This window comes from Octodon degus, unplaced genomic scaffold, assembly GCF_000260255.1.
Source record: "Octodon degus isolate 3935 unplaced genomic scaffold, OctDeg1.0 scaffold00098, whole genome shotgun sequence".
Lineage (NCBI taxonomy): Eukaryota > Metazoa > Chordata > Mammalia > Rodentia > Octodontidae > Octodon > Octodon degus.
Genome location: NW_004524674.1, coordinates 5,746,521 through 5,757,580, shown reverse-complemented (window position 1 = coordinate 5,757,580; position 11,060 = coordinate 5,746,521). Strand labels below are relative to the sequence as shown.

General features: G+C 50.3%; 2 protein-coding genes across 3 annotated transcripts in view; both read left to right on the top strand.

The window, feature by feature from the left end:
• Tmem107 (transmembrane protein 107) overlaps window positions 1–6,356 on the top strand; it is a 16,482-nt gene extending 10,126 nt beyond the window's left edge. Inside the window, exons 6-7 of one of the 2 annotated variants that reach the window (XR_002822573.1) lie at window positions 4,112–4,194; window positions 6,309–6,356. The gene's annotated coding sequence lies outside the window, so the exon portion shown is untranslated. Of the gene's footprint in view, window positions 1–4,111; window positions 4,195–5,944; window positions 6,034–6,308 lie in introns of those variants that run through there. The other variant, XR_002822572.1, reaches the window with a different exon arrangement.
• Vamp2 (vesicle associated membrane protein 2) lies at window positions 6,305–9,953 on the top strand. The gene is made up of 5 exons (XM_004638445.2): window positions 6,305–6,421; window positions 6,922–7,042; window positions 7,465–7,623; window positions 7,707–7,758; window positions 8,285–9,953. Coding segments are annotated over exons 1-5 (351 nt in total). The 5' UTR covers window positions 6,305–6,419; the 3' UTR covers window positions 8,302–9,953.
• Window positions 9,954–11,060: the final 1,107 nt, after the last annotated feature.

Below are 11,060 nucleotides of genomic sequence, written 5' to 3'. Positions count from 1 at the left end.
AAAAAAAAAAAAAAAAAAAAAAAAAAAAAAAAAAAACAGCTACTCAGAAAATTTCTAACACAAATGGTAGATATTTGACATGATAGATATGCTGGTTAACCTAGTCTGTTTATTATTCATTGTATACATGTTTTACAATGTCAAGCCAGACCCTATAAATGTGTAATTACTATGTGTTAATTAAAAATGAAAATATAAATAGCATGATGGTGCCTGCCTGTAATACCACCACTTGGGAAGCTGAGCTCGGAGGATGATTGCAAATTCAATGCCAGTCTGCATTACAAAGTGAGTTCAAGGCCAACCTGAGATGTATAGTGAAACCCTGTCTCAAAAGACAAAATAAAATAAAACAACAGCCTTCCCAGAATTCTGTAAGAAAATACCAAAAATCTAATAAAAACATAAAAATGTCTAGACATTTCACAGATAATGAAATAAAGAGCTGTAAAACTTAAAATGATGCCTAACCTCATTCACCATAGGAGAAGTACAGATCATCTTGAACTTAGTTTTTTTTTTTTGGTTTTTTTTTGTTTTTTTTTTTCAGAACTGGGGATTGAACTCAGACTCTTGAGCTTGCCAGGCAAGCACTTATTCTACTGAACCATCTCCCCAGCTCCTGAACTTAGCATATTTGTGATAAGCCAAAAGTCCTATACTATGGGAGAAGACATGAGTGAACAGGCCTCATCTGTTTATTGGTGGGGTAAAGCCTAGTACTACACCTGGGCATGGTGGCATATTCTGGGAGGCTGAGGCAGAAAGACTGCAAATATGAACTCAGGCTGGACAAGTGACTTAGCAAGTCCTTGTTTGAAAATAGCAGTGGGGCTGGGGAGATAGCTCAGTAGCTTAAGCGCCTGCTTGGCAAGTGCAAGGTAGAGTTTGAAACCTGGTATTATGAAATAAATAAATAAATAGATGGGGAGATGTAGCTCAGTGCAAAAGCTCTGAGTTCAACCTCTAGTACTGTAAACAAAACTGGTTACACACCCATCAAAATCACAATCAACCAAAATAACAAACATCTATAGCCTTGGATGTAGACTCTTCGTCTGTAGGAATTAACCCTATATATTTGCATATAGGTACCGTAGGAATATGTAGATCATATTCTTTGCTTTTTGGATAGCAGGTCCGAAACTATGTAATTGACTATAGAGAATTGCTTAAATTATGATGCAGCCATATACTAGATGGAATACTAGGTAACCACCAAAAGTGGATTCTGTGCACTGTCATGAAATACTCTTCAAGATACGTTAGGTGAGGGCTGGTGAGATGGCTCAGTGGTCTAAAGCACCTACTTAGAACAAGCTTAGCAAAGCACAGGGGCCATGGTTCAATCCCCCAGCACCACATGCCAGCCCCGCCCCCTGGTGGGTTGAGCTGGCCACACACACATATATACATAAATAAAAAATAAAAATGGTAACTTAAAAAAAAAAGATACATTAGGTGATAAAAGCAAGGTGCAGAATAGTGCATAGTTTGCTTACATAGGTTGAAAATTAGCAAGCTGCTGAGATATATGCCTATAATCTGTAGGCTGATGTAGGAGGATTGCAAGTGTGAGGCTGGCAGTGTGAGGCTGGCTTGGACAATTTAGCAAGACCAGTTCTAAAACAAATAAGAAAGCACTGGGGCTATAGTTCATGCCTCCCTGAGTTTAATCCTTCCTTAGTACTGAAATAAAAAGAAAAGTCTACGCCCACCCTGAACGCGCCCAATCTTGTCTGATCTCGGAAGCTAAGCAAGGATAGTACTTGGATGGAAAATAAAAAGAAAAAACAAAGTGGAAAATTATAAACACAATTTTTTGGTACTTTTTTTTTTTTTTCAGAACCGGGGTTTGAACTCAGGCCTTTATGCTTGCCAGGGAAGCGCTTATTCCACTGAGCCATCTACCCGGCCCTTTTTTGGTGCTTTTTAGGGAAGGGTCTACAGGATGTTCAGATTGGACTCGGAGTGACTCACCTGTTTACAGCCTCCCAAGAGCTGGGATTACAGGTGCACCTGCCACCATGCCCAGTCTCAATTGCTGCAAGCCCGGGGATCAAACCCCTGTCCCCTGCGCCTGCTTGCAGGCACTTTAATCTGGTGAGCTATTTGGCTGGCCCACAATTGTTTATATATGCAAAGAATATCTCTGGAAAGGGATATGGGCAACTGGGAGGATCGGTTGTTGTAAGGAAGATGGAATGCTGGGATACAGGGAGAAAGACTTTTTGAACTATGCTCCCTGCCCAGTGCCGGGGCCTGGACCCAGCATCTGGCTAATTTGCCCAGCCTGGTCCTGGTCCTGCCTCAGCCTCACAGTTAACTGGGATCTCAGGCCTGTGCCATTATACCTGCCTTATATGCTCTTTTGAACTTTTCCCCATTTTCAACATATATATAGAAAATGTATAAACAATAACATTGTATCAAGTACGCATATGCAGCTGCACATATTGAGTGTCCTGAAGTGACGCAAAGGCTGAGGCAAGCAGCGCTGAGGAACATCCGTGGCGTACTTGCAGCCTGCTCTTTCTAGTTCTGACCCAGTTATGTGAACCATCAGATTCTTTTTGGTTTAAATCTGAGTCTGGTTGACAGGTGTCCTGATCATTAAGTTCATCACAGCAAAGACGCACTGTGTTTTCCTCTCTTTTCTTGTGTATTATCGTAGCTTCTGAAGCAAGTGCAATGCCTGGCATTGGAGAATGAAAACAAACAAGCAAGATGAAACCCAGGGATAAAGCTCCACAATACCATTCCAAGGGGACAATTGGAACTAGAACGAACCTCCCGGTTGCCAGGCCAAACCAGTGTTTATTGAGCATGTGCTACTCTGGGCCCGATGCTGGGCATGGCATACAATATAGATGGAAATAAAGGATGTGTAGATTCTTTTTTTTTTTTTTTAAGAGTTGACTCCCTGTTCAAACTCGCGGCAAGTGATCAAATCTTCACCAGCCCAAGCAGGGATGCCTGCCGGAACTCTGGGCACACAGGTCCTGTCCAAGTCTGTGTCTCCAGCACAGGGGGCCCAGGGCCCATCTTCCTGCTGGGTTCTTTTTTATGTGTTCTAGAACTTGTTTTAAATATTTAAAATTTCTTTTGTAGTGCTGGTCAAACCCAGGGTTTCATGGGTTAGTCAAATGCTGTACACTGAGCTAGCTATACTCCCAACTTTGTATAACCATAGTTATAGTTTTTAGTTGTTCCCTTTTAAAATCCTCCTAAGACAAGCCAGGCATGGTGGTACACACCTGTAATGTGCTAAAAAAGCCAAAAGACCCACTACACACACACACACACACACACACACACACACACATTTCTTCCTCTGGGCCTCTTGGTGGCTCCTTAATAAATATGAAGAGAGAGGAACTAGCAGATATTAGAGGAAAGTCTCCAAAAATGAGATTCTCCTACACACATAAACACACACACAAACGAGAGAGAGAGAAAGAAAAAGAGAGAGAGAGAGAGAGAGAGAGAGAGAGAGAGAGAGAGTGAGTTGCGCATTCTAGGCAATTGGGATAAGCATTTGGCACACATGAGGTCCTGGACGTTTTCCTTTTGTCATGGAGCCCAAAGCTTGGCTGGCTGTGGAGGGTGCCTTCTCAACCACAGAGCTCTTCTGATTTGAACATGTGATTTCACTGGTGGAGTTCAGGTCCTAGCTCCTATCCCAGGCCCAATTTGACTGCACCTAGTAATTACAAAGTTTTTACAAGCCGCTGGTGAGGGACACACAGGCCCTTGAAATTAATTACCAGTTCAGTCAGGTTTGACTTGGGAAGCTGGAGCAAGTCCCTGAGTCAAGGAGGGAATCACCCAGCCTCTTTTCTCCTACCTTGCAAGTCAGCAGTTGTCTAGAGAGGGAGAGACATAGCAACCTTCTCTAGCCCCAGTCCTCAGAGCACCTCCAAGTCCTGGAGGTGCTTGCTTGGAGTGAACCTCAGTGCTGGAGAGGTTGAAGTTCAGCCACCCATCCCCAAGCAGTACTGTGGAAGCCCCTGTTGCAGTAGTGCCAATACACCGCTTTCTACAGTTCAGCTCCCCTGTATTTTGGGTCTGTGTTCTACCACTTTCACAAAACATTCTTATTCATTTCCAGGTGAACTCTCGGTCATCACACCTCACCACTTCTCCCGCCTCCACTGTGGATCTAAATTTGGAGTTTCTCAGCACCGCAGCCAGGTGGGTCAGGAAGAGGCCTCTCTGAGCCCCATCCTCCTGGGTCCCCACCTCCATGGCTCTTCCTTGCCCTGTTTCTACTGTGCGGTTGCTGTCCCCAGGATTCGTTGACAAAAGCAATTTACTAGCTTGCCAAAGCCACACCCCATGTATCTGGGGCTCTGTCTCTCTTACATTCAGTGGACTCAGCCAGGAAAAAGGGCGATAGTGTCTAAAGCAGAGTCCGCTGTCTTGTCTGGTTCCCCTGCTAGGTTCCCTCCACCCAGTACCAGGGGTTGGCATAGGTGGGGGGGACTCTGTCTGTGCTACCTCCTTCCACTCCCCATTTTACACCCAGACATTGAGGCTTCTGAACTTAAAAGTCTGGATCTGGCATCTTTGTTCTCTGACTAGAAAGTAGAGTGGCTTCAGGGCCCAAAAGCAAGAGCCAGCTCCTCACAGCATGATTGCGATCTGAGACCCCCATGGAAGCTGTTCTTCCTTCTTACACAGGCGGAGCCAGCCCAGACACCTGTCAGCACAGGAGAACTGGAGATGTGGCTGTTCCTAGGAGGGGGAGGCAGCTGAGAGCATTTTATCTTAGACTGGGTTGAATCCCCACACCCAGCACACACTCCCTGCTCACTCACCTCCCCCAGACAGCCGGGAAGTGACACCTCTGGTGACAGAGCCAGTCCCTGGGCTGGGGGTGGGGCACTGCAGTGGAGGAGGCTCTCACACCCTGAGGCCCTGCGAGGCCTCCGTGGAGGAGGGAAGCAGCCAGCTCCTGTCTGTGTCTGAGATGAAGTGCCCCCCTTCCAGGGATGCAGTAAGCACTCCCCCATACCTCTTTCACCCCCTATTCAGCCACCAGATAGTTCACTGGCCCCATCTTTTCTGAGAAGCTAGTGGGAGTGTTTTCAGCTGCTGGCTCCATTTAAAACACCTAAATGGAAAACGGGGATGGATCAGACCTAGGACGATCTACTACTGTCCTGTATCATCCAGATCATGCTGTTTACTATTATTATTATTTTGGGTTTTTGAAACAGAGTCTCATTATATAGCCCAGGCTGCCCTCAAACTCACGGTGATCTTCCTGCCTTAGCCTCTCTGTGCTGGGATCACAGGAGTGTGCCACCACACCCAGATAGATCGTATCATTTAACAAATACACATTCGCCACCTAATATGTATTGAATTTGGGGGAGGGTGGAAACTGTCTTAAGGTCACACCTGTGAAGCTAATCAGAATGTAAAATGGCACGTATACCCCGAGTATTGCAAGCGCTGCCCTTGTCCACTGTTCTCTTTTGATCCAGGCCCTTCACCTGGGACCCAAGGCTTAGCCCTGACCTGTGCCAGGGCAGCAGACCCCTTTATGGGGCAGAGCTAGGTTCTGGTTAGCCTGCAGCCCAATGCGAATAGCTTCAATGTCAACCCCTGCCCTCCTCCCTGGGGTCTTAAATTTGCCCCCTAGAGGGCCTGTTCAGATTGTCTAACCAGGAACCCTTGGGTCTGCCCTTCCTGGGTACTTGATAGGAAGCAAGGACTGGGTGTGTGTGTGTGTGTGTGTGTGTGTGTGTGTGTGTGTGTGTGTAGGGGGATACTGGGGTGCTACATGTGCATCCATCCCTCCAGCTTCCCTTGGGACGTCACCTTGCAGGGTGAGGAGTGAGGTCAGTTCCCACACTCTACTCCACCCTGGAGCTGGGTCCCAGCTTCTACACTGCCGGACTACCTGCAAGGGCCCCTTCTCATTTCCCATCCCCAGCCCATTCCAGGTGCTGAAGGAGGGTCACCAGCCCGGGATCTGGACGAGCCTTGGGGCCGCGTGGGCCGTGGACTAGTTTGTTGGTTTCACCCGTCTGGGAGGATGTGGTTTGGGGTGAAGGGTGAGCCGTGACTGCGGTGCGCCGTAAGGGGCAGGTGACAGGAGGCTTGGTAGCTGTGACCGGCTGTGGTCACACAGGGCGCAGTGGCGGCGGCTTTCCAGGGGGCCCAGCGAGTCAGCCCCGGGGGTCCAGCCCGAAGACCCGCGGCCGCCCCGCCGCGCCCCGCCCGCTCCCGCCGCCCGCCGCGCCCCGCCCCCAGCCGCAGAGCCCGGATGCGGGTGACGCGCAGCCGCCATCTTCCAGTCCCGGGGAGCCAGCGCCAGTCGGAGCTAGCGCGAGCCGCCGCCGCCGCCGCCGCCGCCGCCGCCGCCGCCATCACTGCCGCTGCCAAGTCCTCCGCCCGCTGCCTCCGCCATGTGAGTCGGCCGCCCGCCGGCCCCAGCGCGCTACCCCGCGCTGGCCGCCGCCCTCGGGAACCGGCTGCCGGGAGGGTCCGAGTCCCGCCCGCGCCCCTTGCATCCCCTGCACCGGGTCCCGGCTGGTGACTCGGACTGCGCGCGCATGGCCGGGGAGCTTCGTGTCCCGGCCAGCCGGAGGGAACGATGGCCCCGCGAGGGAGAGGAGCGGACCCAGTGCCCATCCGCCCCGCCCCGTCACCACGGCCGCTAGTCTTTGCGGGTGGACCCTCGACCGCGTCTGTGAGGTCGCCCTCATTTGGCAGGCGGGGAAACTGAGGCCCGGAGGGGGATGGGGACCTCGCTCAAGGTCATGCAGTTCATCTGTGACCGGGGCCCCTCTCGGGTCGCCTTCCCGAAAAGGACTGGAGGGAGGAAGGATGGACAGGTGGATGGGCGGAGCCCTGGCGGTAGGGCCGGAGCCTCCAGGCCCAGGATCTTAACCAGTTCCTGCTCCTCAGGTCTGCTACGGCTGCCACCGCCCCCCCTGCCGCCCCGGCTGGGGAGGGCGGCCCCCCCGCGCCCCCTCCAAACCTCACCAGTAACCGAAGACTGCAGCAGACCCAGGCCCAGGTGGATGAGGTGAGTGTGAGAGTTTGTCAGGCAGTGGGGGAAGCCCTTGAGGCTGGCAGACAGGCTTGGGGCTCAGTCTGGTTGAGTGTGATGACTGTTCACGCCTGTGGGTTTGGGCAGAAAGACATGCCATGCTCCATCCGTGTTGCCCTATGAGCATGAACCTGTAAGGACTCTGGGCTATTCAGTCCAGCCTGGGCAGGTGCCCTCTGCTGAGGCTAGAGGGTGTTGCTGTAATATGTAGATGTCTGCCTACCAGCATAACCTGGTATGTGCTCCTTGTATGTCCCCAGGTGTGCTAGGCATGATCTGTGTGTGTCCTTGGCATGTTAGCTTGGGAGCATCGGGGTATATGCCTCATGTGTAGCACTAAGAAGTGCCTCAGTTGAGGTGGGCCTTGCTACACACCCCACCTCCTGGCCCCTCCCCAGGTGGTGGACATCATGAGGGTGAATGTGGACAAGGTCCTGGAACGGGACCAGAAGCTCTCGGAGCTGGACGACCGTGCGGATGCACTCCAGGCGGGGGCCTCCCAGTTTGAAACAAGTGCAGCCAAGCTCAAGCGCAAATACTGGTGGAAAAACCTCAAGGTAAGTGTAGGGGCAGGGAGGAGTGCTGCTGGGCTAGTAAAGGTGTCATGGTTTGTCTGACTGACTGTCCTTCTCACCCCCAGATGATGATAATCTTGGGAGTGATTTGCGCCATCATTCTCATCATCATCATCGGTGAGTTGGGCACAAGTGGCCAGGACCCTTTATTCGGAGAGGTTTTCCCTATGAATTCTGGGTTTTGAAGGTCATTAACCTAGTTTTTACTTCTCAACAAAAGACACATATGGCAGCCTTAATTTATCTTTTAAGATTTTAGAAACAGGAAAGCTAGTGGGTCCCAGTGTTCCGTTGAGGACCCTTTGGGCCGAAGATCCTAGTCTGGGCATTCTGGAATTGGGTAGAAGATGACAGAAAAGGCCCAGGGGCTTGAGATACGACAAGGAAGCCAGTTACCTATATTTGAGCATTTGTGATTCTAGATGCCCTGAGGACTAAGGAATGTAGTCCTGATGGGATTAAAGGGAACTCTGAACCCACCTGTCCAGCCCCTTTGTTTTACAAATGGAGAAACAGACCAAGAGAGGGGAAGGCACATCAGCCAGCTGGGGAGTGGGGAGGACTGGAATAGGGCTGGGCCTGACACACTGCTTTCTCTTCCTCTCCCCTCTCCCTCTTTCTTTCTCTCACCCTCTCTCCACAGTTTACTTCAGCACTTAAATCCCTGAGGAGTCAGCCCTGCCTAGAGAAGGGCCTCTCCCCCACCCCCAGCCGTTCCTCCACCTCTCAGCCATATCTTTCAGCCCCCCCTCCCCTGGATCCGTGTGTGTGTGTCCGTGTGTGTGCCCCCCTGTAAATAGCCAGCTGTTATTTATACATATATAATATTATATATATTTGGTCTGTTTGTAGTTTTATTACTAGAAGATTTTTCCGGTTGTCCTTAACACCCCTTCCTGAGGTTCCTATCATCTTCTCTCCCTCCCTCCTTTCCTTTTTCTCTTCCTGTCCAGCCCCAAGTCCTTTCATTTGCATCTGCTATGCAATAGTCCCTCTCCTCCTCCTTCCTGTAACTGATGCCCCACACCTCCCTTCCATGCAACCCCCACCCCCAACAAAAAGCACCTGTCTAGGCCTCCTCCGGTGCATCTTTGCATCCTTTGGGAGGCTGCAAGACTGGCCCCACTTGGTCCTAAGAGTCCCAAGGTCTGGGAGCTTCCAGCATGTTAATTAGCATACATTTGCATACTGACATCCTTTAAAAAAATTTTTAGTTGTCATTTTTTTAATTTCCAACTTGTGTTTCTTTTTTACTGAGGAGTTAGTCCCTATTGGTCCCTGTATCACACTTTCATTTGCACGACTTTACTTGTAGGTGGAGGGTTAACTGGGCTTTCGGGGAACCAGACTGTTCTGGTCCCCAGAATTGCCCACACCCAGCCCTTCTAGTCGTTTGCCTCCTACCCCCATTTTCCAAACCTTTTGTGCCCACCCCTCCCTCCCCCCAGCTGGTGTGTAAGTGTCTTGGAGTTTAGTGTGCTGTGATGGACCAATAATTCTGCCACTCGGGGTCTCTCCGTACATTCCTGCTCCCCAGTTTTCATGTGGGGCACTCAATTGACATTCCCATGGGGTCTCCCTCCCTCCCATCTGCTTGATCCACCTTCTCCTCCCACGAGGAGAGCTGGGAGTTGGCCATAATCTGATTTCTTTTGGGAGGGGTGGCTGCTAGTATGTGTGTGTGTGTGGGGGGATCATCACTGCCTTGGGGAGGAGTGGGATAGGGCAGAGAATCCCCCCAACTCCTGCCTGAAATCTCTGGCCTCACCCCTGCAGGAGGTTAGAGGTTGGATTGAAATCTTCCTCCCCAGTTTGGGGGATGCTGCCCCTATCACTGCCCAGCTCCTTTGACTGCCCTCCTGTATTCAGGGTAGGGGTACTAGTCACTGCCAATGTGTGTATGGGACTTGCAGGATGATGAGAATTCTCACCCCTCTCCAGGGCTGTTGAGCCCAGAGAGAGCAAGCGTGCAAAAGAGCTGTCCCCTCATTAGCAGAAGTGATAGAGCAAAGGTCTAATGTCTTTTCAAATGGCACAATTTTAGGGGTTTGAGGATGCAGTCCCTTAACCTGCCACTGGAGGGGGCCCCCAATCTCTTCCTCCCACACTCCAGGTGTTCTGTGTGGAGAGGGAGCAGGGAGATCTAAATTGTGGTGTGAAAGGGTAGGAGAGATGCTGGGGGTGGGGGTACTGTGTTCTAGACCCCCCCATATTATCCCAGTGTCCCCTGCCTTCCCTCTTCCTTCCCCTCCCCCAATTCTGTGGCGCATCCAGATTGTGAAAATGTACAATAAATGTGTAATGAGTAATCAGCTGTTGTCTAAGATTTTTCTTATTAATGGGAAAGTTATTGGACCTGCAAGTTTAACAGGGAAGTTTAAAACATAATTGCAAAATCTGGGCTTTGCAGGAGGTCCTGACCTTGGGCAGTACAAGATGTGATTCCCAAAGTGGCCACAGGGGGCACCACGAGGTGGGAAGTGTCATTACCCTGTGCCCAAGCCTGGTGAAGCCTGTAGTCTGGGCTGCCCTGTTCCTCCTTACACTCTTCGTTGGGGCATGTGTCTGCTGTCAGACAACTTTCTACCCTCCTAGATTTAGCTCCAAGATGCTGCAGTCATTTCTGTGGTCATTCCTTCTGGGCCTGAAGTAGGTGGTCACTTACATGAAGCATCTTTCCCCCTTTGTACCTAGAACAGTGCCAGCATCTAGGGGTGTTACTTTTTATTGAACAAGTCCACTGGGGGCAGTCTAGCCACGTGTGGCATGGGGCTGACAAGGTGATGTGCTGTCCATGCACTCTGTTCTATGACTCGTGACTTCAGCTCCTACCCTGAAGGCCTGTGGTGTCCAGCTTCTTGATGCGCTGTCCTCAGGCACTCTGATGAGTGGGGGGTGCTGGCTGGATGAGCTCTAGGCTCATCCCCCTCAGGGCTGCAGCACTTAAGATGTAGTACAGGAGAACTAGTAGTGTTTCCCCAAACTGCTAGTGCCTGCAAACTGCCAGAGAGACTTTTGAAAATAAACTTTTATCCCTGTCCCTGGAGATTCTGATTCAGCACTCCCAAGGGGCACAGATAATTCTTGTAGTTTATACAGTCCACTGCAACTTCCACCTATTTCAAAGGCTCCCCATATACTAAGTTTTTGTGAGTCCCTATAGACTTAAGTATTCTTTCCATGGGACTTAAAAGACATCTTCAGTATGGTATTAGGGATCCAGGATCAAATTTTAGCTTTATTGTAGACTAGTGTGATAATTTGGACAGATTACTTAACCTCTGGATTTCTTGTCATCTGTGGGAGGTTGGGTATAGTGAACCAATCTCTTTGGATTTGAAGCACAGAAAACAAGGCAGCTAGAGTCATCCAGAGTTGAGCCCTAAAGATTACTTTGCCCTTAAAGCGTCTTCTGGGGA

Coding starts and splice junctions, on each gene's coding strand:
- Vamp2 (XM_004638445.2), top strand. Junction 7,043..7,464: donor CCCAGGCCCAGGTGGATGAG/GTGAGTGTGAGA, acceptor GCCCCTCCCCAG/GTGGTGGACATCATGAGGGT. Junction 7,624..7,706: donor ACTGGTGGAAAAACCTCAAG/GTAAGTGTAGGG, acceptor TCTCACCCCCAG/ATGATGATAATCTTGGGAGT.